The following is a 24,097-nucleotide window of genomic DNA, read 5'->3' as shown; positions in this document are numbered from 1 at the left end:
GCGCAGGTCCGCAGAAGATAGCTCTCGGCTCCCCGGGGGTCCCCAGCCTGGCTCGCACCTTGGCGGGGAGCGGGTAGATCAGCAACATCTCCTAGTTGTCTGCAGACGCCGGTTCACAGAGGTGTTCAGGGTGCAAGCCGAGAAGCGCCCCGAAGCTGGCTGCATTTGGGGGCGACACCTCTGGCATGCGGAAAGCTAGTGGTTTCCTTGGCGAAGTCACCGGGAGCGACCTGGACTCCAGGAAGTGAAGCCTGCGAGAGGTAGGAGCCTTGATCTCCCACCCCTCGGGTCCTGAGCTCGCCTGGTCTATGAACTGGCCATCCAGGAGAGCGCGCTCCTTCGGAGGTCCCAGGAGCTTTGTGGTCCAATGAGACCAGCACCAGGAGAAGGAGCCCGGGCTCCTACCGAAGTCAATAAGCGAGCGGTTGGATCAGCCTCTGGTTGGTAGTGGGAGACTCCAGTCCTGGGAACCTTGGGGTGGAAGGAAATGGCGATTTCTGCCTCCGAAGGGACTGGGTTGAGAATTGAGGAAGCCCTGGGGCATGGGAGGAAGAGTCTTCTTGGAAGAGGGGATGAGGGATTTGAGGAGCTATAAAAGGAGCAAAGAAGCGGAAGTGGTACCCAATCAGAGTCCCTGCCTTGGCCTAGCTGGCTGTCGCCTTGAGGCAGCCCCTTCTTTTCTTACCTAAGTGAAACTTTCTTGAATCTAAGTGAAACTGTTTTTGACAGATTAAATCATGGTTTTATGTAAGCTATTCATTTCTGCCAGGCTAGCTCCTTGGGAACCGGGACTGTGTCTGGTTCACCACTGCCTCACCAGCTCCTGCAAAGTTCGGGGCTCTTAGTAAACCAAGGGTTAAAGAGGGGCTGCATCCGGTGGAACTGGGCTCCTCCTGGTGTGTGTGCTGAACAGGCACGGTGGCCAGCTGGGTCTGAAGGGAGATAGGCTCACCCAGCCTCTGTGGCTGGAATTGCCTTACCACCACCTAATTCCTAACTGGACTCACGTCACCATCTGAACCAGTTCAGGCTGGACACGGGCTTGTGTGTGCCGCTGTAAGCACTATGCCAGGCCTTTCCGGTTCTGGCGACCTCTAGCTGGCCATGATAGGGTTCTATCACTCTGAATTGACTAAAGTGATGTGAGTGTGAATAAGTCGTGAGTAGCAAAGACCTGATGTGAATGATTGTGACTGGAGGGAGTGCGGGTGTCCACAGGGACATGTTGTCCTTCCCCCCACCCCCGAAAGACGAGTTCAAGGCCTCTTGTAGCACTTACTAGTTGTTAGGATTTTTACTTGGGTCTTATCACATGGGCTAACCTATGCCTGTAATTTCAGTACTCTGGAGGTTGAGGGAGAATGTTTGCCTCAAGTTCAAAGCCAGCCCAGGCTAGATAGTAAAACAAGCCTTAAAAATAAACAAATAAATAAATAAATAGGGCTGGAGAGATGACTCAGAGGCTGAGAACACTGACTGCTTTTCCAGAGGTCATGAGTTCAATTCCACCAACCACATGGTGGTTGACAACCATCTGTAATGAGACCTGGCGCCCTCTTCTGGCGTGCAGGCATATATGCAGGCAGAACACAGATATGTATATACAGAGAGCGAACCCACTTCTGTCTCATAGTGAATTCTAAGTGAACAGGGAGGAGCAGGGACGCTGGGTGTCCCCCTCACTGCTCCCACCTCCAGCCCTGCAGGTGACATGCAGACGCTCCGGGAGTTTTCTTGCACTGTAGACCTGCACTCTTGACTTCTTCACTCTCAGATCCCATCTCTTCCAGCTTTAGGGGTGCACCCTCCCACCCATCTGTCACCTCTGGCTCCTCCCCAGGCCAGTGGCTCTTCTCAGGTAACAGCCCTCTGCTGGACATGAGCATATTCAAGAGAGGCCAGGTCATGCGGTAGCCATGATGGCCCCACCCCACTGCCCTGGGACATGGGGTAGTGGTGGCACACCCCTTTAATCCCAACACTCAGGAGGCAGAGACAGGTGGCTCTCCGAGTTCGAGGCCAGCCTGGAATCTGTAGTGCCTTGTCTCAACAAACAAATGGGGTAATGCAGAAACACCTGTATTCTGCTGCACACTTAGGGTCTCTGCACCCAGGTGGCAACAGTGGCATGTGGGTTTTCTTAGCTGACTTCCATGCCCCTGGCTTCCCCAGCCCCCACCCCCAGCACGTTCTCCATCCTCTTGGATAGGGCCCGTCTGGATTCCTTCTTTGCTTTAAGAGCTGGTGGGATAGGTTCTTTGTCCTCAGATGAGTTCCTGACCCACAGTGACACTAGGTAGGCAACAGGCGGGGAGTCAGGGAGGGGACAAAGCTGAGTCACTTGCCTGTAGTGGGGCTTCTTGCTCCCCACTCACTGTGGCACAGGTTAGTGTGGAGGTGGGGCAGCAGGTCCAGAAGTTCTGTGGTCTGAAGCTCTGCAGCAACTTTACAGCTTGGTCTGAGGGTGGAAAAGAGGGTGTGTCTGTCTCTGAGACAGGCTTGTTCCACAGTTAGACTGGGGCCTGTCCTCAGGACGCCTGTCTGGGCCAGGCTTGCCTGAGTTGATGGGGCCCTAAGCCAGGGTCCCAGTGGCAGCAGTGTGGGTGGTGTAAGAACGGGGCACCCTGGGGAATCATGAGGGTCTAGAAACCCAGCTGGGACTGAGGAGAGGAAGACCAGCAGGGACTTTACTCCACCCTGTGCCCCGAGTCTGCATCTGGCTTAAATCAGTCTCTGAGCTGCCACTCCCTGATTTATAGATCAGCAGCAATTAATGTCAGCGTCCCCTGTTGGAGAGCCTTGTGTCTGGGACCTGCTGTGACAACTTTTAGGGCACACTGCCTTGGAATTTTAAAACTCTTCCTACCACTAGGCATGGTGGGATCTTTCACCCCTTCGGTCCTCTCAAACATTCTGGAAGCCACGCCTCAGCTCTCTTTCTGGCTGCAGACCTGAAGGATGCCCAGAGGACAAAGGCAGATTCCTTTATGTTCCGCCCTAAACCAGCTGCGGTATCCGGTCTTAGTGTGACTTCAGCAGTGGTTCTGTGAGCAGCCAGAGGCCTCAGCTCCACTCCCTCTGTTCAGTGCCTCTGAAAGCCTCGGGCACTCCACGGATGGGATGAACTTTCCTCTCCTACTCTCATGTGGGTAACCAGGGATCAAACTCAGGTGGTCAGAATTTGGCGGCAAGCCCCTTTACCCCACAAGCCATCTAGCCAGCCTATTTCTGAGTATATTCAGCTGTGACTTGTTGAGCCCATGCACGTGGACCCTGAAGACCCAGAACCTACTGCAGAGGCTTTCATACGTCTCCTTGAAAATTCACCACTTGCTAGGAAGGAGCAATTGTGTGTAATGTTCTGGGTAGTTTAGAATGTAAGGGCCAGAGGTGGGATTCAGATTCTACTTTTTTCCTTAATGGGCTTTAATAAAACTCCACTTCACATGTGGTACCTTAAATCCTGTGGCTGGGGAAATGGAAGGTGGAGTCCAGTGTGGACTGGGAGGGAGGGGTCCATCTTCAGCAGCTTCTGCGGTTGATAATATTTACCTAGCTACTTAGCCATGGTGAAGGGATGGTGGCTCTGTCTGTAGTGTCAGGATCAGGATCGAGGAGTAGCTCAGAGATGGCTGTAACCTTCATGGGCCACCTGAGAGACTCCCCACCAGGTGGACAAGAGGAATCCACACACACTCAAATTCCACACCCTCCCCAAACAGTGACACCGGCTGGGGACCAAGTCTTCAAACAGTAAGGTTGCTGGGGGTGTGGTTTGAATGAGAATGGTTCTAGGCTCAGATTGCTCAGGTGGGGTGGAGGAGGGGGGGAAGAGGCAGATACACAAAAGAGCCTTTATTGTTGAGACTGGGATTCAACCTTCCCTGCTCTGAAGGTTAGGAATGCTTGGGCTTGGGGAATATACAAGAGGTGTGTAAGCTTTGGAGCCTTTAGCGTTACATGATTGTGTAGGGGGTAAAAGAATGGTGTCCTCAGAACCAATGATGTTTGTTCAGACAGCAAGGCAGGACCATACAGCTGGAAAAGGACCTTTTTGACCTGGGAAGAAATAACTCATTTTGTTATCAGAGGCTAGTGGAGTTTTACAAGCCGGCCACAGCTGTCTGAGAATGCTTAGTTGCCTCTTTCCCATAGCTCACTCCAAGGGCACTAATTTTCTGCCTCCTTCAAAGGCCGGAGACATCTGCACTGAGGGAGGAGTGCTGGCTGTTCGATAGCACAAAAGCAAGTGTGAGACTCTCAGCAACAGGAGTTAACACAGAGATGAGGGTGGGCTGCCTTGTGTCTTTCCAATACATTTGAATGCTTGGTTTCCAGTTAGTGGAGCTGTTTGGGAAGGATTAGAAGGTGTGGCCTTGTTAGAGTAGGTGTATTCCTCAGGGTAGGCTTTGAGGCTTCAAAAATTCATACATCTGTCACCCCAGCACTTGGGAAGTAGAAGCAGGAGAATCAGAAGTTCAGGGTCATCTATAGGTACACAGAGAGGTCAAGGCTAACTGAGCTATGTAAGAACCTTTCAAGGAAAAAGAAGAAAAGAAACCCAAAAAGAGATCAACAAGGGATCACTGAGAAGGGGACTCAGGTTTACTATTCAGAAGTGAGAGAAGAGGTCAGTGGTCTTCCAAAGACCCTTTGTGTTTGGTGACCCCCTCCCCAACCATAAAATTATTGTGTTGCTATTGCATAGCTATAATTTAGCTTCTGTTATGAATTGTAATGTAAATATCCGATATGCAGAATATCTGATGTTCGACCCCCAAGAAAGGAAGGGTAGTTCTACCCCAGGGGGTCGGGACCCACAGGTTGAGAACAACTGGGAGAGTGCATTAGTACATATTAAAGACTCAGAATGGCCAACAGTGAAATCACACACGTACACATGCACACATGCACACGCACACACCATAGTGAAGCTGAGGTTGGAATCATCTAGGACAGGCCAGAAGGGTGGCTCAGAGATTAAGAGAACTGCCAACTCTTCCAGAGGACCCAGGTTCAAATCCCAGCACCAGAGTGATGGCTCACAACCATCTGTAAGTCCGGCTTCAGGGGATCCGATGTCCTCTTCTGGTCTTCATGTGCCTACAGAATGCAGACTTTTAAAAAGTAAAAGGCGGGACAAGAACAGAGAGACAGCAGGTCACTCGGCTGACAAAGGCAGCTGAGGTGTCACTGGAATGGGAAGAAAAGAGCCTTTCTATTTGTAGCCCTAAAGCCAGCCAAACTGTCCTCTAAGCATGAGCTCACCATAAAAGTTTTTCCTAAGCAAATACAGGAAGCCTCAGAAAATGGAGTGTAAAGACACACAGAGATACATTTTTGTGTTTAACGTTTTGTTACAGTTATTTATTTTGGAGGGGTCCATACTCTATTGCACACATGTGGGGAGCTGGTTATCTCCTTCCATCCTCCGGGTTCTGGAGGTTAGACTTGGGTTGTAAGGCTTATAGACTAGTGTCCTTACCCACTAGGCCATCTTGCCAGCCCCTGGAAACTGAGTTTTTAAGACAAGGTCTCAGACTCACAATACATCTGAGACTGGCTTTGAACTTCTGACCCTCCTGTCTCCAAGTCATGGGTGCTGGGATTAAGATCATGCGCCACCACACCCAGCTCCAGTGTCCTGTTTTGTTGCTGTTTGGTTTAGTCTTGTTTGTCAAGTCAGGGTTTCTCTGTGTAGCCCTGGCTATCCTGGAATTCTTTGTATACAAGGCTGGCCTCGAACTCAGAGATCCATTTGCCTTTGCTGGGATTAAAGGTGTGTGCCACCACTGCCTGGCCTCCAGTGTCCTTTTACTTTTTTTTTTTTTTTTTTGCTTTGCTCTGATTTTGGTTTTGAGACAGAGTCTCACTATGTAGCTCTGGCTGTACTGGAACTCACAGAGACATCCACCTGCCTCTGCTCCCCGGGTACTGGAATTTAAAGACTTGTGCCACTTGGCTTTTGATTGGAAAAAAAAAAAATCTGATCTGAGTCCAGACACAATAGAAACTCAGGGTCTGAAGCTTGTGAGGTCCCTCACCTGGCCGTCACCCGAATTCAGGGGCTCACCCTGGTCAGACAAGTCCCTCCGTGTGCATCACGGGCCTCGGTGCTCTATGCAGGCTGCACACCTGCAGGCTTCCCCCCTTTACTCCTTCCAGAGCCTTCCAAAAAGCAGCTCAGGCTTGGATACTGCAAGACAGTGATGACTGAGGCAGGTTTGTTCTCCAAGAGCACCTGGGAGAACAGGAAAGACATCCATGTGTCAACTGCTGCAAGAGGGGACTTGGGAGAGGTGAAAACAAGCCCCTGGGGAGAGACTCCCAAGGGGAGAGAGTGTGGGGCTTCTTCCATGACTGCAGCTGAGCTGCTAGGTGTCAATGCCCCTGGCTAAGGGACAAGACTCCTCCTGGGCCCAGGGTCCATGCTACACTAAGTCGTTGCCACTTGTTTTTTTTTTTTTTTAAGAATTAGCTCTGATATGACAAAGCACAAGCCAACTGATGGGGGAAAAGGGGGTTTGAAATGTCATGGGCCCGGGGGATGTAGCTAGACCAGAATTCAAACCCAAAACCAGTTCCAAAGCTGTCGTTCCCATGACACACCAAGATATGGAGAACAGAAGGCAGGACCATCTCACACAAGAGATGGGTGTCACCCTGCTGGAAAAACGGAGTGTTCTGAAAGAGTCCAGTTGTGGCGTGTGTGGAGTGGGTGGTGTGGGTGGAGCATGTGTCGTGGGTGGGTGGATGGGTGTGTGGAAGAACGGGAGAGGTGCCAAGCCTCCTCATGGACTTGATCGGCTAAAACACACAGAGGCCCTGGCCACAGCAGGGTACCCCACCCATGACTGAAGTTCTTGGGACCCTATCAACCTCTAGAAACAGAATATTTGCAGTCTCTGGGGCCAAAATATGTGCCACACAGAAAAGAATACATTTTTCACAAACCGGGGCCCTGAGCTCAGCTCTGCAGAGAGTGGGGCATCAGGTCCCCAGACTCTGAGCTCAGTAGAGAATCCTCAGAGATGAAGACTCAGAGTCTGGCAGATATGGGAGAGAATGCCCAGACAGACAGGAATCCTGAACCCATGTGAGAGCTACCAGGTACTGTAGGGAGACCCACAATATTTTGAAGCCCCCCCCCCGTGAGATTATAGCTTATTTTAAAATCAAGGATAGGGAAGCCAGGTGGTGGTGGCATACATCTTTAGTTCCAGCGCTCAGGCTTGCAGAGCTCTGAGTTCAAAGCCAGCCTGGTCTACAGAATGAGTTCTGGGACAGCCAGGGCTACACAGAAAAACCCTGCCTCCAAAACCAAACAAACCAATAAAAAAATCAAAATCAAATCACATCCTGGGTGAGGCATGGACAGTTAGTGGGGGTTCCCCTTGGAATCTCAGAATTTAGGAGGCTGGGGTGAGAGGGTCGTGAATTTCAGGGTCACCTGGCCTATGACATAAGGCTTTGTCTCAAAAAGGAAAAAAAGAAACTTTTTAAAAGATGTATTTTATTTTATGTGAGTACACTGTAGCTGTCTTCAGACACACCAGAAGAAGACATCAAATCTAATTACAAATGGTTGTGAGCCACCATGTGGTTGCTGGGAATTGAACTCGGGACCTCTGGAAGAGCAGTCAGGGCTCTTAACCACTGAGCCATCTCTCCAGCCCTAGGATCCTTTTTAAGGTGAAAGAAATGTGCTTGTCCCCCACCCCAGCCCCATATTAAAAAATAAAAAGTCCTTCGAGGTGTGGTGAGAAATAGTAACTGTCAACTTCCAGGCTGTAGAATCCCACAAGAGGCAGGCTTCTTTGGCCCGTCTGTGAGGACGTCCCTAGACTATGGATAAGTAAAGTGAGCAGACCCACCGAAATTCTACCAGCACCACCGGGTAGGAAAATGCCACCTGATGCTAGCAGCTACCACCTTGCAACCGACTCCTGAGCAATCTCCTTCCTCACTCCAGGCCTGACCTGACCAGCCACCTCTTCTGCCACCAGCCCTTCCCCACCGTGACTGTTGTACCCTTAAACCGTGAGCCAAATAAGCCCTTCCCTGCGTTGGTTTCGTCACAGCAGCAGGCAAGGAACTAATACTCTCTTTTGTTGGGGTGGGACCTCATGTAGCTGAGGATGGCCTTGAACTCCCGCCCCTTCTACTTCACCTTCTGGGTGCTGGGATTACAGGTGTGCACCACCATGCTCAGCTTATGCTGTACTGGAGGTCGAACCTACAGCCTTGCAGGTAAACAGAACCAATTGAATTGCACGCGTGCGCGCGCGTGCGCGCGCGCGCGCACACACACACACACACACACACAGAGCTAGCATTTGGATCTAAGCCCATCTGGGTCCAAACTTTGTCATCCTTACTAAACCCCACTGGGTATTCACTAAACCAAAGCTCAAAGAGTAGGGAGTTCTATGCCCAGTCTCTTGTCTTGTCAGTAAAGGAGTCCAGAACCAGTCCCTGGCCTGCCTTACCATCCTTGGCCATGTTCAGAGCATTTCCTGTCTTCCACTGAGCCTTCCTTCTACCCTCTCTGTGACCCTCATTGTGATCCTGTACAAATGATGGTCGGCCTCTCTTCCCACCCACTCTCTTCCTGAAGCTCCCAGCCCCACAGAGGGATGTGTACAACACACCCCATTCCACCTCACAGCCAAACAGGAGCTGCTGTTGCAGCCCAAGAGGCTGTGGAGAGAAGGAGGTGGCTTACAAAGCAAGAGTACAGGTTTGCATGAGGCTCCGGGTCCCCAGACAAATGCCCCTCTGTATCTCGAGGCCTATTGTGACTGGCAGCCTTCCAGTGCTTACCGCGGGCAGCTTCAGAAGCTGGGATTGGTCTCTCCGCTGTCCTCCTTGCTACCCAGCCCTGCCAGGTCCTGACTTGGGCAGGAAACAGGGGGTGTGCTCTTTCTGGAATGGAGGGTGTGGGAGGCAAGCCAGCTTGGGAGGGTGAGGGGCCACGTTCTGAGTCACTCAGGAAGCCCAGAGTCTTAAGGTAGCAAGCAGCTGAGAGGAAGGTCAGTGGGTCCCGGCTGTCCGTTCCTCAGGACAGAAAAATGCACTCTAGACAGAACAAGTGACTTTGGAACAGTCCCACAGCAAGTGAACAACAAAGGTAAGATTGAAATGCATGACCCCTCCCTCTCAGACCAGCATTCCGTCTGTCAGGGTCTCCCCCATGGTCCCATGCACAGACATGGCCATGAGACCACAGATCAGAAGAAATGGGCTCCCCGAAAGAGGAGCCTGCCCAGACAGTGGAGCTCTGGGTTCCTGGGACATCCTCTCTTCCACAGAGAGGATCCAGAGCAGCGCTTCTCAATCTTTGACTGCTTCGACCCTTTAATACAATTCCTCATGTTGTGCTGACCCCCAACCCTAAAATTATTTCATTGCTACTTCATAATTGTAATTTCGCTACTGTTATGAATCGAGAGGTAAGTATCTGACATGCAGGACATCTGATATGAAACACCCACCCCAGAGGGGTCTCGACCCACAGATTAAGAACCACCACTCCAGCAAGCTTTTCTCCATGTGAGCAGTCTATGGTAAGCACCCGGAGCCTGCCCTGTCCTCAGGAATGGCACAAGGAGAGGCAGGAGCCCAAACAATGTCACGCACAACGCACGGGGTCTGTGAGCCCAGCACTTGGGAAACTGAGGTAGGAGGTAGAGTTTAGAGCCAGCCTAGGCTACATAGTAAGACTGGTCTGAACTCAGACTTGTAGCAATGCAGCCTGTAGAGTAACTGGGATTATTATAGTGTTCTACCATTTCTGGCGAGCCTTGTTTCTCAAGACAAAAAAAAAAAAAAAAAAAAGGAAAAGAAACAGGCGGGAGAGAGATGGCTCAGTGGCTAAGAGCACTGGTTACTCTTTCAGAGGACCCAGGTTTGATTACAACCTTCACGTGGTGGCTCCCAATCATCCGTAACTCCAATTCTAGGAGATCCGACACCCTCTTCTGACCCCTGTGGGCACCAGGTAGCACGTGGTGCATAAACATACAGCCAGAACTCTCACACACATATGATAAAAATCAATAAATCTAAAAACAATGGGGGCGGGGCGCTGGAGAGATGGTTCGGTCAATGAAGTGCTTGGCTCACAAGCATGAGGGCCTGAGCTTGTCCCCTGCACCCACATACAAAGCTGTGGAGCACGGCAGTGCCCTTCATTCCAGAGCTGGGCAGGCAGAGACAAAAAGATCCCTAGACTCGCTGGCCAGCTAGTCTAGCCTACGAGATGAACTTCAGGCCAGCGAGTGATCCTGTCCCATAAAACACGTTTGTGGCACTTGAGGAACGACACCCAAGGTTAACCTCTGTCCTGCACATGCACACACATATGTGACTGTGGGGGTAGAGGGAAATATTATTATGTGCACATATGATGTGTGTGTGTGCACATGAGAGAGGAGTGGGAGTCGGATCTCGTTCTACTCTGGGTCCCGGGGATCGAACTTGGGTCTTTATACTTTTGCTCCAAGCACTTTTACCTGATGAGCTATCTCTCCTGCGTCTTGCTTTCAGTAAGTGACTAGAAGCATCCCCAAGTCCTCTGTGCTTTACGGGAACTGTACCGTCACGGCAGCAGGGCACTAAGAGAAATGGGGTGGGGCTCTGTCCAGGCCTGGCCGTCTGTGGCGGATCACGTGCTAATTATTTTATGCCTCTCTTGCTGTTGCTGTCTGCTCTACACTCCCTCTCTGTGTGCAGCCAGGGCTCGCTTGGTCCTCAGTTTCCCTGATTGTAAAGGAGAAGACAGTGGGGCTCCACAGTGTTCAAACTAGCCGCTGCCTCCTAGGGTCTCACAGAGGATGCGGAGGAGGAGGAGGAGGAGGAGGAGGAGGTGGAGGAGGAGGAGGAGGAGGAGGTAGAGGAGGAGGAGGAGGAGGAGGAGGAGAAAGCATGGGGGGGTGTTGATCCCTTGGCCTTAGTGGGGAACTTGGTTTCCGGTGTAGCAGGCCTAGGAAATGTCAGCAGATCAGTCAGTCACCTGTCTGTCCAGGGTGAGAAGTATGCTGTTTTATTGTGTTCTTGGCTAGCAGAATCCTCGCTCCCTACCTGCTTCAGGCAGACATCTCAACCCAGGTAGGTGACCTTCTCTCCTGATTTTCCTGCCTCTAGCTCTGTGTCCCACAGTGCTAGGTTACATGTGTGCCACTACACCCAGGGCATGCCCCGAAAGCACTGTACCAGTGAGCTACACCCCAGCCGTACCCACCACACCCAGCTACGTTTCCCATCTAATCGAATCCCCACAATGCAAAAGCTCTACTGAAAACAGGTCCAAACAGGAATTGTGAAAGACATTGGGTGAGGGGACCCAGCTTGTAATGACAAAATTCAGGCAGGGATCGGGAACATTTAAAAAAAAAAAAGTCATTTTGAGCCTAGCATGGGGACACAGGTCTTTAATCCCACCACTTGGGTGTCCGGGAATTTGAGTCCAGTCTGGTCTATGTAAGAAGTTCAGGGGCAGCCACAGATTCACAATTCTGTGTTCCCAAAAAGGAAAAAAAAAAAGCCACTATACAGATTTCTGGATCCTTCTAGCCCAGTTTAAGAATTGCTGAAATGGAAGATATTTAACCCAGAGAAGAAAACATTCGGAGACCACAGAATTAATTACTCATCTCCAGGGCAGAAAAATTCTAGGATTCGGCCAGCTAGTTACCGACCTACAGCTAGCTGCTATCGCCACCTACTGGACAGAGGTAGAATTACCACGCCGCTGTGTGAGGACCTAGAAGGGGATCCGTGAGGTTTCACACAAAGCAGAGCTCCTGACCCTGACTGGGTTGGTATGTGGAAAAGATGGCAGAAGGAAGTAGAGCCAGCGGGTGAAAACGACCAAGTGCTGACTTGAGAGCCATTGTCTGTAGCTCCAGTATTTCGGAAAGCCGAGGCTTTCTTTAATTTTTAAATGATCTATTTTGTATATACGCATGACGCATGGGTAGAGCTTAAAGTACAGCTTGCACAAGTCCCCTCTCGTCATAAATCATGTGGGTCCTGGGGACTGAACTCGGATCGTCAGGTTCGGCAGCAAATTTTGAGACAAGGGGCCAGTGACCCTCCAGGTTTCAGGTATGCACGCCGTTCACGCAGTGTTGAGGGCGGAGCCTAAGGCTGCTCCACACATGTTAGGCAAGAGCAGTACCCACAGGGCTCTGTCCCACCCACGGAAGATGGATGGCTTTCTTGGCTTACTGTAGTTCTGGGTTTCGGTTGGTTATTTGTCTCCTAGGGAATTTGTTTGTCTTGTCTTATCCAGGGAGGAGTTTGGAAGCACGGCAGAGGGCAAGAGCGGAGATGTTCTATTGAGGTGTTGGGGGGGAGCAGCATTTATCCTCTTGAGAACACTTCTTATGCTCGATCCCAGGGGTAGCCAAAGGGGAATGAGTCAGTAAGTAAAGGGTCATGACCTCCGTCACTTCCCAACCCAGTCCACACACAGGACCAGTTAACAAGCAGAGGAGCAGCTGGCCCTTGTGGAGTCGGCCAGTGTGAATAGTTAGGATGAAGGTAGATTCCGAGTGTGGGTAAAGTAGGAGTCAGGGTCAAAGGCTAGGGTCCGCTTCCTTAGCCCTTTTGTGTTTCTGTTGATCTCAATGTTCGTGCTCTCTGGGAAGCAATCTAAGAGGGGATTCATGGAGACCATCTGTGCAGTCCAGGAGCCCAGCCTATGGCCTAGTACAGCTTTTGCTAATAGCTACATTAGATGAGGCTCCTGTCCGCTCTGAGCCTCTGATGCCTCCTCTGCACAATGGGCACAGTGGCTGCTCTCTCTTCTCCAGAATGAGATGAGGGTGGACTGAGATCCTGCCTGTGAAGCCCAAGAGCTATGCTCAATACTGTAGTTGTGAAGTTAGCTTTGGTCTTCGAAAGCCAGCCTTGCCCTCCCTAGAGTGTCCCCAGCAGCCCACAGCCATGGGCACGCACAGTAACTGTGTCCCCCGTCTTGGGTCTGGCTTGGTTAACTACAGTTGCTGGGGCCCCCCACACATGAAAACATCCTTGCCACTGATGTTTACCGCCCTCCTCCCACCTTCTCTGATGTGGCAGGAACAGAGACACCATTGAGAACTCTCACCGCCGGGATGAGGCAAGATCGGCTCTGGGATTGCTCACTGTTCTTGAAGGAGGAGTGATTGGTCAGTGGACCCTGGAACCCAGCACCCAGGAGGGGAACCCAGACCTGCGGAGCCTGTGTCCTGTGTCCTTGGGAGGCTTGTCACTGGTTAGTGTGTGTGTGTGTGTGTTTGTGTGTATTCATGCTTGGATGAATTTGTAATGATGTAAATGGGTATGAGGGTGTATGTGTGTATATGTGTTTATATGTGCATGTGTGTGTGTTTGTGTGAATAGGGGAGTGGGTGGGTGTGGGTATGTGTGTGTATGTGTGCATCTGAGTGTTGTTACAGTGACCGGTCACTGTTCCTACTGGGTGCATCTCAGGGCAGGTGGGCAGAATGCGGGCTTTGCACTTGGCGAACTTCACGCGGCTGCCCTAGAGCTTTCAGGATAACTGAGCACAGGGGCAAACTTCACGGCTCTGAGCCTCGAGTCCTGATTGGAAGCCATAGGGAAGGAAGCCCTGTTTTCTGTGGCATCTCATATTGGAAGCAGTGGAGCTAGACAGAAGGTTTGCGCAAATGTGTCTGAGTATCTCTGCCTGGCTGTATGGGCAAAGGTGGGGATCCTTCCTCAAAACAGAGCAGGGAACCTTCCATCCTGAATTCTTATCCTTAACCTATTTATTTATTTAGAGATAGTATCTCACTTATCCTGGGCTAGCTTCAACTCTTGCTTGTAGCTGAGGCTAGCCTTGAGATCCTGACCCTCCAGCCTGCATCTGCAGTGCTGGAAATGCTGGCATTTTCCCCATACCCAGGTCACTGAACTCCTAATAACATCTTCTAGACTTGAGATGTCACTCGGTAGGCAGAGCGCTTGCCTAGCAGGCGTGAAGCCCTGGGTTCAGTGCACACAGCTATAATCCCGACGCTGGAGATGCGGAGGCCAGGGGGTCTGACAGGCTCATCACTAGCTATAGCGTAGGTTCGATGCCAACGTGGAATACATGAGGAGGTGCCGTCTCAAAAAACAAAAAATTAGTGTTTGTGGTCTGCTCTTAACCCTCAGCTCCCTTAGCGCCAGGCCCTTTATTTTGCAGACAAGCAGAAGCTGGGAGGAATTCTGTCCCTTACTACAGTCCTCCCATCTGCAAAGGGGGGGGGTACCTTATCTGGGGGCAGGCAGACAGAGCTGAAGAAGAAGCAGTCATGGCTGTCTCTTCAAGGGATGACAGGGAATGTTCGAAGACAAGACAAGGACACTAGCTGTGCTTTCTGACTCACAGTGGCTGTGGAGAAAGAGAGAACAACTTTGCTAACTCTGTCTGGGTGGGATTCTTCAGGGAAGGGTAGCTGGCTTCAGGCTGTATTCTTCCTGCTGGAGAGCACGTGGCCCACCCCAGCCAGTCTAAGGTGACCAGAGCCCAGGACAGAAGGCAGATGTGCAAGGGGAGGTCTGTAGAGTCCTGTAGGTTTCCTGGAGAGGAAAGCTGAGCCATGGGAAGCCCTGAAAAAAATCACAGGAACCAGGGTGGGAGACAGGACCCTGGACTTGCAGTGGGGCAGAGAAACTGAAGGCAGAGCCTAGCCTATAGATGAACAGGACCAGGCCACCAAGAGCCTTCTTATGATAGTAGGTACCAGAACCTCTGACTGAGTGAAGATGGCGTCCCTCATATCTCAGGCAGATGCCCTCCCCGTTTCCATCATAGCTGGGAGAACGGTCTCAGAAGTTCTCAGGGAGACTTCCTGTAGAGCAGTGGTTCTCCATCTGTGGGCCTCGACACTTTTCCTGGGGGCCATCTTTCAGATATCCTGCATGTTGGATATTTACATCACGACTCATCATAGTAACCAAATTACAGTTCTGAAGTAGCAATGAAAATAATTTTATGGTTGGGGGTCAGCACAACATGAGGAACTGTGTTAAAATGCCACAGCCTTGGGAAGGTTGAGAACCTCCGGTCTAGAGAGTAGGAGGCTGAGGCCTGAGGCAGCCAGAAAGGAAACTTGAAAAGAGGTCAGGTTCCTTTGCCTCAGCAAGCTAGTGGAGCTAGTGTGTATAGTGTATGTGTATAGTACAACTCTCTCTATATCTGTCTATCTAGCTAATCTATGTATCTATATCTATCTATAGCTATGGGGGTAGAACCCAGGGCTTCACATACTAAAACCGTGCTCTACCACTGAGCTAGATCTTCAGGAAATTTTACTTACTTCTCTCCTATTCATGACCCCTGTAGTTCAAAACAACCATCTGTAACACCAGTCTGCTTCTGAGGCATTCTCGGTCAATCCTGGTATTCACTCCTGGTGGTGAGGCATCTAATCATACACCTCCCAACTCACCCTAACCTTACTGGGTTGAGTTTGTCTTCAAGTGGTGACCTAGGAGGAGTGTAATGAATTCACACTGCTTTGAAAAAAAAAAGTTCTGGGGCAGAAGAGCACTGGCTGCTCTTTCGAAAGTTCGAGTCCCAGAATCCACAGGACAGTTCGCAGCCATCTTGTAAATTCAGTCCCTAAAGGTCTTACGCCTTCTTCTGACTTCCACTGCACCAGGCACACATACACGCACACAGGTAAAAGGACTTGTATCCGAAAAATAAAGTAAATATATATATATATATATATATATATATATATATATATATATATATATATATTTAAAAAGAAAAACTAGGTTTCAAGCATGGTGCTGCATATCAGTGATCCCAGCACTAGGGAGGTGGGGTTCAAAGTCATCCTCAGCTGTAGATGGAGTTAGGAGCCTGCCTAGGCTCTGAGACCCTGTCAGAAAGGACAGAAGGAAGAAGGGAGGGAGGGAAGTTCCTTATAATTCTGGGGTACTGTTTTAACACACATAGATTTTAGGAATGGGCCTCATTCTTACTTGCTGCCAAAAGAAACTGTGTTTGGGAATTCTAGAATCATCCAGGCAACGAGCAAAAGAGGCTTTGTACAGACACGGGAAGACCAGTCCAAGTTTTAAGCAAAAGTTCTCTTTCGCTCTCAGCAGGGTCGAGATGACCACAGCCACCACTTTGGGGGACGCCGTCTTCTCGCTGAACATGACCAGGGGAGAAGACGTCCTGTATAAGAGTAAGGTGGACTTGGGGGAAGGTCGCCAGGGCCAGATTTGGGGGTCAGCTTCCTGGTTCCATCTCTTGCCAACCCTGTGCACGGCTTCTTTGTCCTGGGTCTCATTTCCCTCACCAGGATGACGGAGAAGAGCAGTGAAGACCCTGCAGGTGGTTGTTGTGAGTGTGTAAGTGAGCCCTGGGAAGGGCCTGGTCCCTGTGGAAAGGAAGATACACTGAGCACACCATGTGCCGACGGGCTGCTGTCCTGATCGCCTCCAACAAGTCCTGGAGTCTGGGGTGGGATGGAAGTTTGAATCTTTCAAGATATTGGAATGGGTCTCCTTGAAAAGTCAAGTGCTTGCTAAGCTTGGTGGTTCACACCTTTAATTCCAACACTGGGGAAGCAGAGGCAGGAGGATCTCTGTGAGTTCAAAGGCCAGGCTGGGCTACACAGAGCGAGATCCTGCCTTGGACATGATAACAATGACATCAAAGATTAACTGCTCATATACCATTTTTGCCTCCCCTCCTTTTTTTTATTTTTTTGAGGGTTTCTCTGTGTAGCACTGGCTCCTCTGGATCTGATTCTGAAGACCGGGCTGGCCTCACAGAGATCTGCCTGCCTCTGCCTCCAGGGTGCCAGGAATAACGGCCGGCAATACCACACACTATTTTTTAAAAGGCAAACATCCTGCCTACTTTTTAAGGGGCAAATGATTGAAGGTGGAACTGGGCTAGCTCTGGGAAGTGTTTATCGAAGACCAGGGGTTCGTGGGATAAGAACAGCTGACAACAGCTGTTGGGCCCAGAATGTAGCTCAGTTGGTAAAGGGCTTGCCTAGCAGGCACGAAGACCTGGGTTCGAGTCCCAGCACCAGAGATGTGGAAGCAGGAAGGCAGAGAGTTCAAGGTTATCTTCAGCTCTGTAAGTTTGAGATGGACTTGAGCTGTATGAGACCCTGCATTAGTTTATGACTCTATTGCTGTAATGAACACCATGACTAAAAGCTACCTGGGGAGGAAAGGGTCTATTTTAGCTTACAGCTTACAGTCTATCATCATGGGAACCTGAGGCAGGAACTGAAGCAGAGACCATGGGGGAGTGTTGCTTTCTGGATTGCTCCTATGGCTTGCTCAGCGGATTTCTGATATGACCCAGGACTTCTCACTTCGATCATTAATCAGGAAAATGGCCCTGCAGCCACAGGTCCACAGGCCAATCAGATGGAGGTAACTCCCCAACTGAGGTCCCACAGGATCTTTTCACAAGGTGCACTGTGACACCAGGAAACAAGGAATACCAATGACTCCAAGGTCTTGTTCCCCAAAGGACACCCCCACATATATTGATTAGTTATATATGGTTTTGAGTTTTGTATGACTAGAAAGAGAGCCAAATGTGTTCTTTAACTTGGCTTCTTTTTATATGCATGAGTGTTTTCCGACGTTTGTTGTGTGTGTGGTGCCTATGGTGGCCAGAAGAGGGTGACAAATATCCAGGAACTAGAGTAACATAGTGTGGATGCTGGGAATGGAACCTGGGTCCTCTGCAAGAGCAGCCTGTGCTTTTTAACCACTGAGCCATCTCTCTGGTCCTGTATCTGCTTTCTTTAGCTGAACCTTATGTTTCTATTCATGTATGTTACTGTTTGTAATGCTGTATCTACTCCCCATGCCTGAGGTGGTCTTAAGTGTTCCTGTGTTACTCATGGTTACCAAAAATCATAAGTGAAAGCATTCCAAAATATTTTATGGGCTAGTCTACAATATCTTATTAAACCAATTAGCAGATCAATAATTTTTTTAACAGACATTTTCAAACAGCCTTTCAACATCGAGGATTAGTTGTTGCCTAAATATGGAATCCCCTCTGACGTGACAGATTGGCTCAAAGCATGAATGTATTTATGGTTTTTGAGGCTTTCAAAACTCTGGCGAGGATGTTGTTCTTGGGCCTGGAACGGGAGTCTGCCATTGAAGGTGTCTTGAGATTAGCCCCTGACGTGCGTGGCGAGCTACAAGACTTGCATACTGGTCTTGTCTGTAAGAGCAAAAGATTGAAAGTATGAACAATCTCTGTAGGATGAACAAATCACTATGCAGCCAAAACAGGGTAATGTGCGGCCATTGAAACCGTGGAGAACATGTAGTCTCATGGAGAGGTGACGGCGATAATACCATAAGATATAAAACTGTCCTAGATAGTGTGTGTGTGTGTGTGTGTGTGTGTGTGTGTGTGCATGCTCATGTTCTTGTGCCAGATCTTCGGCAACTGAAGTTACATGGGGTTGTGAACCACATGATATGGGTACTGGGAACCAAAAACTGGGTCCTTTGCAAGGAGAGTGTGCACTCTCAGCTGCTGATTCATCTCTCCAGCCCCCTTTTTTGCTTTACTCTGTTTGGGAACAGGAGACGCGTAGTTTAGACTGGCCTTGAACTATGTGTGTGGTTAAAGATGACCTTGAACTCCTGACCCTTCTGCCTCTGCCTTGAATGCTGGGATTGCAGGTGTGCACCACCACAGCTGGAAATCCAGGTGTCATTTTTTAACAGTTGCCCGTTTTTCCATACGTAGGACTATTTCCTTAGAATACCTGTTTTAGACAAAAAGACTCACTGTTCTAAAGATTTGTTCTTATTTTGTGTATATGGGTGTTTTGCCTACGTGTCCACCATGAGTGTAGTGCCCCAAAATGCCAGAAGGGGGCGTCAGGCATACTGGAGTCACAGACGGTTGTAAGACATAGTGTGGGTCCGGGAACTGAACTTGGGTCCCATGTAGAAGCAACCAGTACTCTTGACTGCTGAGCCTTCTCTCTCCAGCCCCTATTCTTAAAACCTTAACAGACTCTGGTATGCACACGCATGGCCGAAATGATGAATGTATAAATGTATGACCAGTGAACATCCTCTCCCATGTTTCGGTTATTTTTGCATTTTCAAAATCATTTTTTAAAAAATCACATTAATTGCACATTATCAAAAAAGAGGGAAGTTTTACTGGCCTGTTCTGCACACGTTTAGAGCTGTGCTGAGGGGAGGAGACAGGCAAGCACATGGCAGAAACCTGCAAATCCCAGCCCTTTAGAGACAGCAGGAGAATCAGGAGTTCGGTGCCATCATTGGCTACTAAGCAACGCCATCCCGGGATACATGAGACTCAGTTTCTTATTGATGTAACAAAACACCTGAAAGAAAATCAACTTAAATAAAAGGTCTGTGTGGGCTCAGGTCTCAGTCCCGGAAGCTTGAGTCCCCAGCTGTGGGCCTGAGCTGAGATAGCGTTGGGCAGAGAAGGCATGGTGTCCACTCATGACGCTGGAAGGCAGAGATAGAGAGAAACAAGATAAGATGACCTTCAAGGGCCTCTAGTGCCCCTCCCTCCCACCAGGCCCCTCCCCCATGCAGTTCCTGTCCCTTCAAAATAGTGCCATCAAACTATAAACTCAATGGCTAGATCTGATTAGATCAAGGTCAGTGATTAATGATTCAGTCCAATAGCTGGGGAGCAAACCATTCCCCTGGGTTTTAGTCTGAGGTTTAGGCGGACACTTGTAACCCAAACCATGTGTGACAACTGTGTGCTGGGGCTCCTCCCAATCTGCATGTCAGCTCCTGTCTTTACCATCCCTGTTCTCTTATTTTGTATTTGAGTTCATTTACCTTGTTTGGTGTGTGTGTTGTGTGTGTTCATACTGGCATAAGTGTGCCCTGACACACATGGAGAGGTCAGTGGACACCCTCGGTATCAGTCCCGCCCATCTACCTAGTTTCCACACGGTCTCTGTTCTCCATCATACCCCGCATACAGCAGACTGGGGGGCCGCAAACTCTCGGGGGTCCTCCCGTGTCTGCCTGCTGTGCTCACAGGAGCCCTGGGATCACCATGCAGACTCACTGGTCTCTGGGAACTCCTGTGTGTCTGCCAAGGGCTTCTCCCTTTTCAGTCTCCTCTTTTCTGCAGGTTCCGGGGCCATCGTGGCTGCCATCGTGGTGGTTGTCATCATCATTGTCACCCTGGTGCTGATCCTGCTGAAGATGTACAACAGGTATGGGATGCCGGGACAGACATCTGGTTCCCCTCCCCCATACACAGACGTCTCACCCATTCCGAGAGTGGAGTGTCAGCTCACCTGCCATGCGTGTCCCTGCCCTCCTGATCTCTTTGTCAGAGCTAAGGTCCAAACCAATCCATGGGGTTTCAAGGAAAAGGTTCCCACCATAACCTGTAATAATAACAGGGGCTGGGGTTGCCAATTGGTAGGTGGAGCGCTTGTCTGACATATGTGAAGGCCTGGGTTTGATCCCAGCACTGTATAAACCAAGTATGGTGGCACTCAGGAGATAAAGGCAGGGGGACCAGAAGTGTACAGGATGAATTTGAGGCCAGCCTGGGCTACATAAGACCCTGTCTCAAAACCAACAACAATAGTAGCATTTAGTGTTATTTTTAAAGCCTTTGGGGGGTGTTACCATGTGAAACTATTGGAAACAAGGAAGCATCGTTAAATTCTGGGGTCTCCTAAGGAGTTAAGATCTGTCAGTGGATGAAATATCACAAAAGAACTCAGTATTGTTAACTACTGCATTTTATGGTATATAGAACAAAGATAGAATATACAGTTTGCTAGTTTATTTGAGACAGTGTCTCCCTACGTAGCCCAGGCTAGCCTCAAAATCTTTTTTTAAAGATTTATTTTTTATTTACTTATTTATTTATATATGTACACTGTAGCTGTCATCAGACACACCAGAAGAGGGCATCTGATCCCATTACAGATAGTTTTGAGCCACCACGTGGTTGCTGGGATTTGAACTCAGGACCTCTGGAAGAGCAGTCAGTGCTCTTAACCACTGAGCCATTTCTCCAGCCCTGGCCTTGAAATCTTGATGTTCTTGCCTCAGCCTTGAAAGTCCTGGAATTGTAGACATTTTAAGTCAGTTCTCTTCTCAATTACATAAGATGGTCTTAAACGCTCCTAGCAAAACTCTTAGCAGGTGTGATTATGCTGCAAACCTTGAATGGTGTCCCTTAGCCTCGAGTGCGGCCATGCTCAGACCCCATTCATTGTCAGGGACAGATTGAAGTTTAGGTCTAATTTAAACAGAGCATCTCACAGTGAGCCAGGCTGATGCTGAAGGTCCTTCTCAACTGTAACAATGGCGATTGAACAATGTGACCTCATGACAAGCCATCCTCACAGAGCCTTTCTTCCCCATCTCGTTTGTTACAGGAGAATGAGGACCAGGAGGGAACTGGAACCCAAGAGCCCAAAGCCACCTGTCCCCTCTGCCCTGGACCCAAACAGCAATGGCAGCCAGCAGCCTGCTACCGTGACCTTCGACCCTGCCAATGTCCATGTGGAGACTCGGTGACCCTGCCTTGGTGCCATCCCTGCCTCTGCAAAGATCTTGTATGACCGGAAAGTCCACTCTGCTGGCAGCTTCACTGAGTTCTTTCTGGTTGGGTAAACTGAGGCACCTTTCATACAGCCCCTGCAGCTAGAAGCCGTCCTCACCTACCTTGTGCTCTGGCCACCCCAGCCTTGTCTATGTCCCTGCTGCCACTCAGCCAAAGCCGAGGACATTCTTTTGTTACCTGACGAGAAGCACTGTGCTGGGGAGACGGGTGTGAGTTGGGTTCTCACCTCACAAGTGCTACAGCTAGACAGCTCGAAAAACAGACAGACAGACATCTGAGTCTTCTGGTCAGACAGAGATCAGGATGTTAATGAGAGTGTCACCCAGGGAGCCACTAGGAGCGTCTCAGCTTAAGAACATGTCCATAACTTCCTCAATCCCATAGCCAGGTGCAGGGAAACTAACGTGGACCAACTAACCACAAAACCAACTTGGTAATGTCTAACTGTTCCAGTACTAGATGGCCGCTAGCCAGCTCATGATGGCCGGTCAGCGCTCTCCCCGTTTAACAAAGGGTACAAGAGGCTGGACTTGGTGGCAAGTGCCTACCATCGAAGCATGCAGTAAAAGCAGGAACACTGATAACAAGACCAGCTCTGGCCACATACAGAGATGTTTCTATAAAAAAAAATTTACAGAATAAACAGTATTCTTCAAAGTTTCTACTTCATTAATGGTCGGAAGGAAGAGATACCCCGAGGAACACAGGCTAGCTCTAGGATGAAGAGCAGAGGCTAGCTCTAGGATAAGAAGCAGAGGCTAGCTCAAAGATTAGAAGCCGAGGCTAGTTCAAGGATGAGAAGCAAAGGCTAGCTCAAGGATGAGAAGCAGAGGCTAGCTCAAGGACAAGAAGCAGAAGCCAGCTCAAGGATGAGAAGCAAAGACTAGCTCAAGGATGAGAAGCAGAGGCTAGCTCAAGGATGAGAAGCAGAGGCTAGCTGTAAGATAAGAACTGTTCCATTGTCCATGGTCCTGGGCTGTGTGATAGCTGCTCAGGACTCTTTCTGCTGCCCCAGGTGGACTACCTTGACCCCTCATTTTCTGGTTCCCTTTTACTTGGACACTAAGCTTCCTGGCAGTCCTCTTCTTGCCTCTGGGGACAAGTATTTTGAACCCATTAAATCTTGTATTCTCTGCATGCCTCCTTGTCACCTTGCAGAGACAGAGTCAAAGCACAACACAGTCAACTAGTTCTCTGTGACAGCTGACCCCTGATCCTGGGCCAGAAGACAATCCATGGGGCCGGGGTGGGGGGAAAAAAGATTTACATTCAAGCTCTACTTCCTGGCTGACCTTGAAAAAGTGATCTCGGGAGACAATGTAGTAGGCACGTGCAGCCAAGCCTGACAACCCTGGTTCGATCCTTCAGACACACACAGTGGAAGGACAGAACAGGGTCCTGGAAATTATTCTCTCATCTCTACAGACAAACAAATTAAATGTAATTAGATTCTTTAAAGAAAAGGTTGCATGGGGCCCTAGGGAGTGGCTCAGTGGCTAAGGGGGCTTGCTGCACAAGCATAAGGACTGAGTTCAAAGCCCTGAGACCCAACTAAAAAGCTGCATGTAGTAAAATGCACTTTACTGTGAGGAGTAAGCCCCAGCACTGTGAGGAGGTAGACACAGAAGAGTCATGTCGTGTGACTTGCAGACTGACAGCCTAGCTTCAGCTTCAGTAAAAAAGTCCATCTCAAAAGAGTAAGACAGAGGACATGAGAGCAGACCAGCTGGCATCCTTGCCTGGCCTCCGGGCATACTCTTAAGGGAGCATATGCCACACACGTGAAAGACACACAAACACACACAACTTTATTGTGTGTCTTACAGAAACAACAGGGTCTTTCTATGTAGCCCTGACTGAAACTATGTAGATTAGGCTGACTTCGAATCAACAGAGACCCTCCTGCCTCTGTCTCCTGAGTGCTGGAATTAAAGGTATGTACCACCACACACACCCAGCTAAAATATTTAAGTGGATCCAGCCCAGGTATGGTGGCCCCACTTATAATCCCAGAACTTAGAGGTAGACAGAGGTATATATATATATAGGAGGATCAAGAATGTAAGTTGGGGAGCGGGGGACTAGAGAGATGGCTCAGTGGTTAAGAGCACTGACTGCTTTTCCAGGGTTAAGAACACTGACTGCTTTCCAGAGGTCCTGAGTTCAATTCCCAGCAACCACATGGTGCCTCACAACCATCTGTAATGGAACCTGATGTCCTCTTTTGGTGTGTCTGAAGACAGCTACAGTGTACTTATATATAATTAATAAATCTTTTTTTAAAAAAAGAATGTAAGTAGGGGGGGTGGAGAGATGGCTCAGTGGTTAAGAGCACTGACTGCTTTTCCAGGGTTAAGAACACTGACTGCTTTTCCAGAGGTCCTGAATTCAATTTCCAGAAACCACATGGTGGCTCACAATCATCTGTAATGAGATCTGATGCCCTCTTCTGGTGTGTCTGAAGACAGCTACAGTGTACTCACATATATAAAA

General features: G+C 49.5%; 1 protein-coding gene across 2 annotated transcripts; it reads left to right on the top strand.

Annotated features, from left to right (window-relative positions):
- On the top strand, positions 1-22,737 carry NCMAP (non-compact myelin associated protein). 2 transcript variants are annotated; one of them, XM_080920691.1, is made up of 5 exons: positions 1-260; positions 13,087-13,261; positions 16,117-16,199; positions 20,147-20,231; positions 21,417-22,737. In XM_080920691.1, the coding sequence occupies exons 3-5, from the start codon at positions 16,124-16,126 to the stop codon at positions 21,556-21,558; spliced, it is 303 nt and encodes a 100-aa protein (XP_080776817.1). In that variant the 5' UTR covers positions 1-260; positions 13,087-13,261; positions 16,117-16,123; the 3' UTR covers positions 21,559-22,737. The 2 variants fall into 2 exon arrangements, with proteins under 2 accessions (XP_080776817.1, XP_080776816.1); XM_080920690.1 differs by having other exon boundaries at positions 16,114-16,199.
- Positions 22,738-24,097: the final 1,360 nt, after the last annotated feature.

The sequence above is a fragment of the Micromys minutus genome (assembly GCF_963924665.1).
Source record: "Micromys minutus genome assembly, chromosome: 9".
NCBI classification, from domain to species: domain Eukaryota; kingdom Metazoa; phylum Chordata; class Mammalia; order Rodentia; family Muridae; genus Micromys; species Micromys minutus.
Note: the sequence above shows the minus strand (reverse complement) of the source record. Positions and strands in the feature narration are given on the sequence as shown.

Coding starts and splice junctions, on each gene's coding strand:
- NCMAP (XM_080920691.1), top strand. CDS start 16,124: ATGACCACAGCCACCACTTTGGGGGACGCCGTCTTCTCGCTGAACATG. Junction 16,200..20,146: donor AGAAGACGTCCTGTATAAGA/GTAAGGTGGACT, acceptor TCTTTTCTGCAG/GTTCCGGGGCCATCGTGGCT. Junction 20,232..21,416: donor CTGCTGAAGATGTACAACAG/GTATGGGATGCC, acceptor CGTTTGTTACAG/GAGAATGAGGACCAGGAGGG.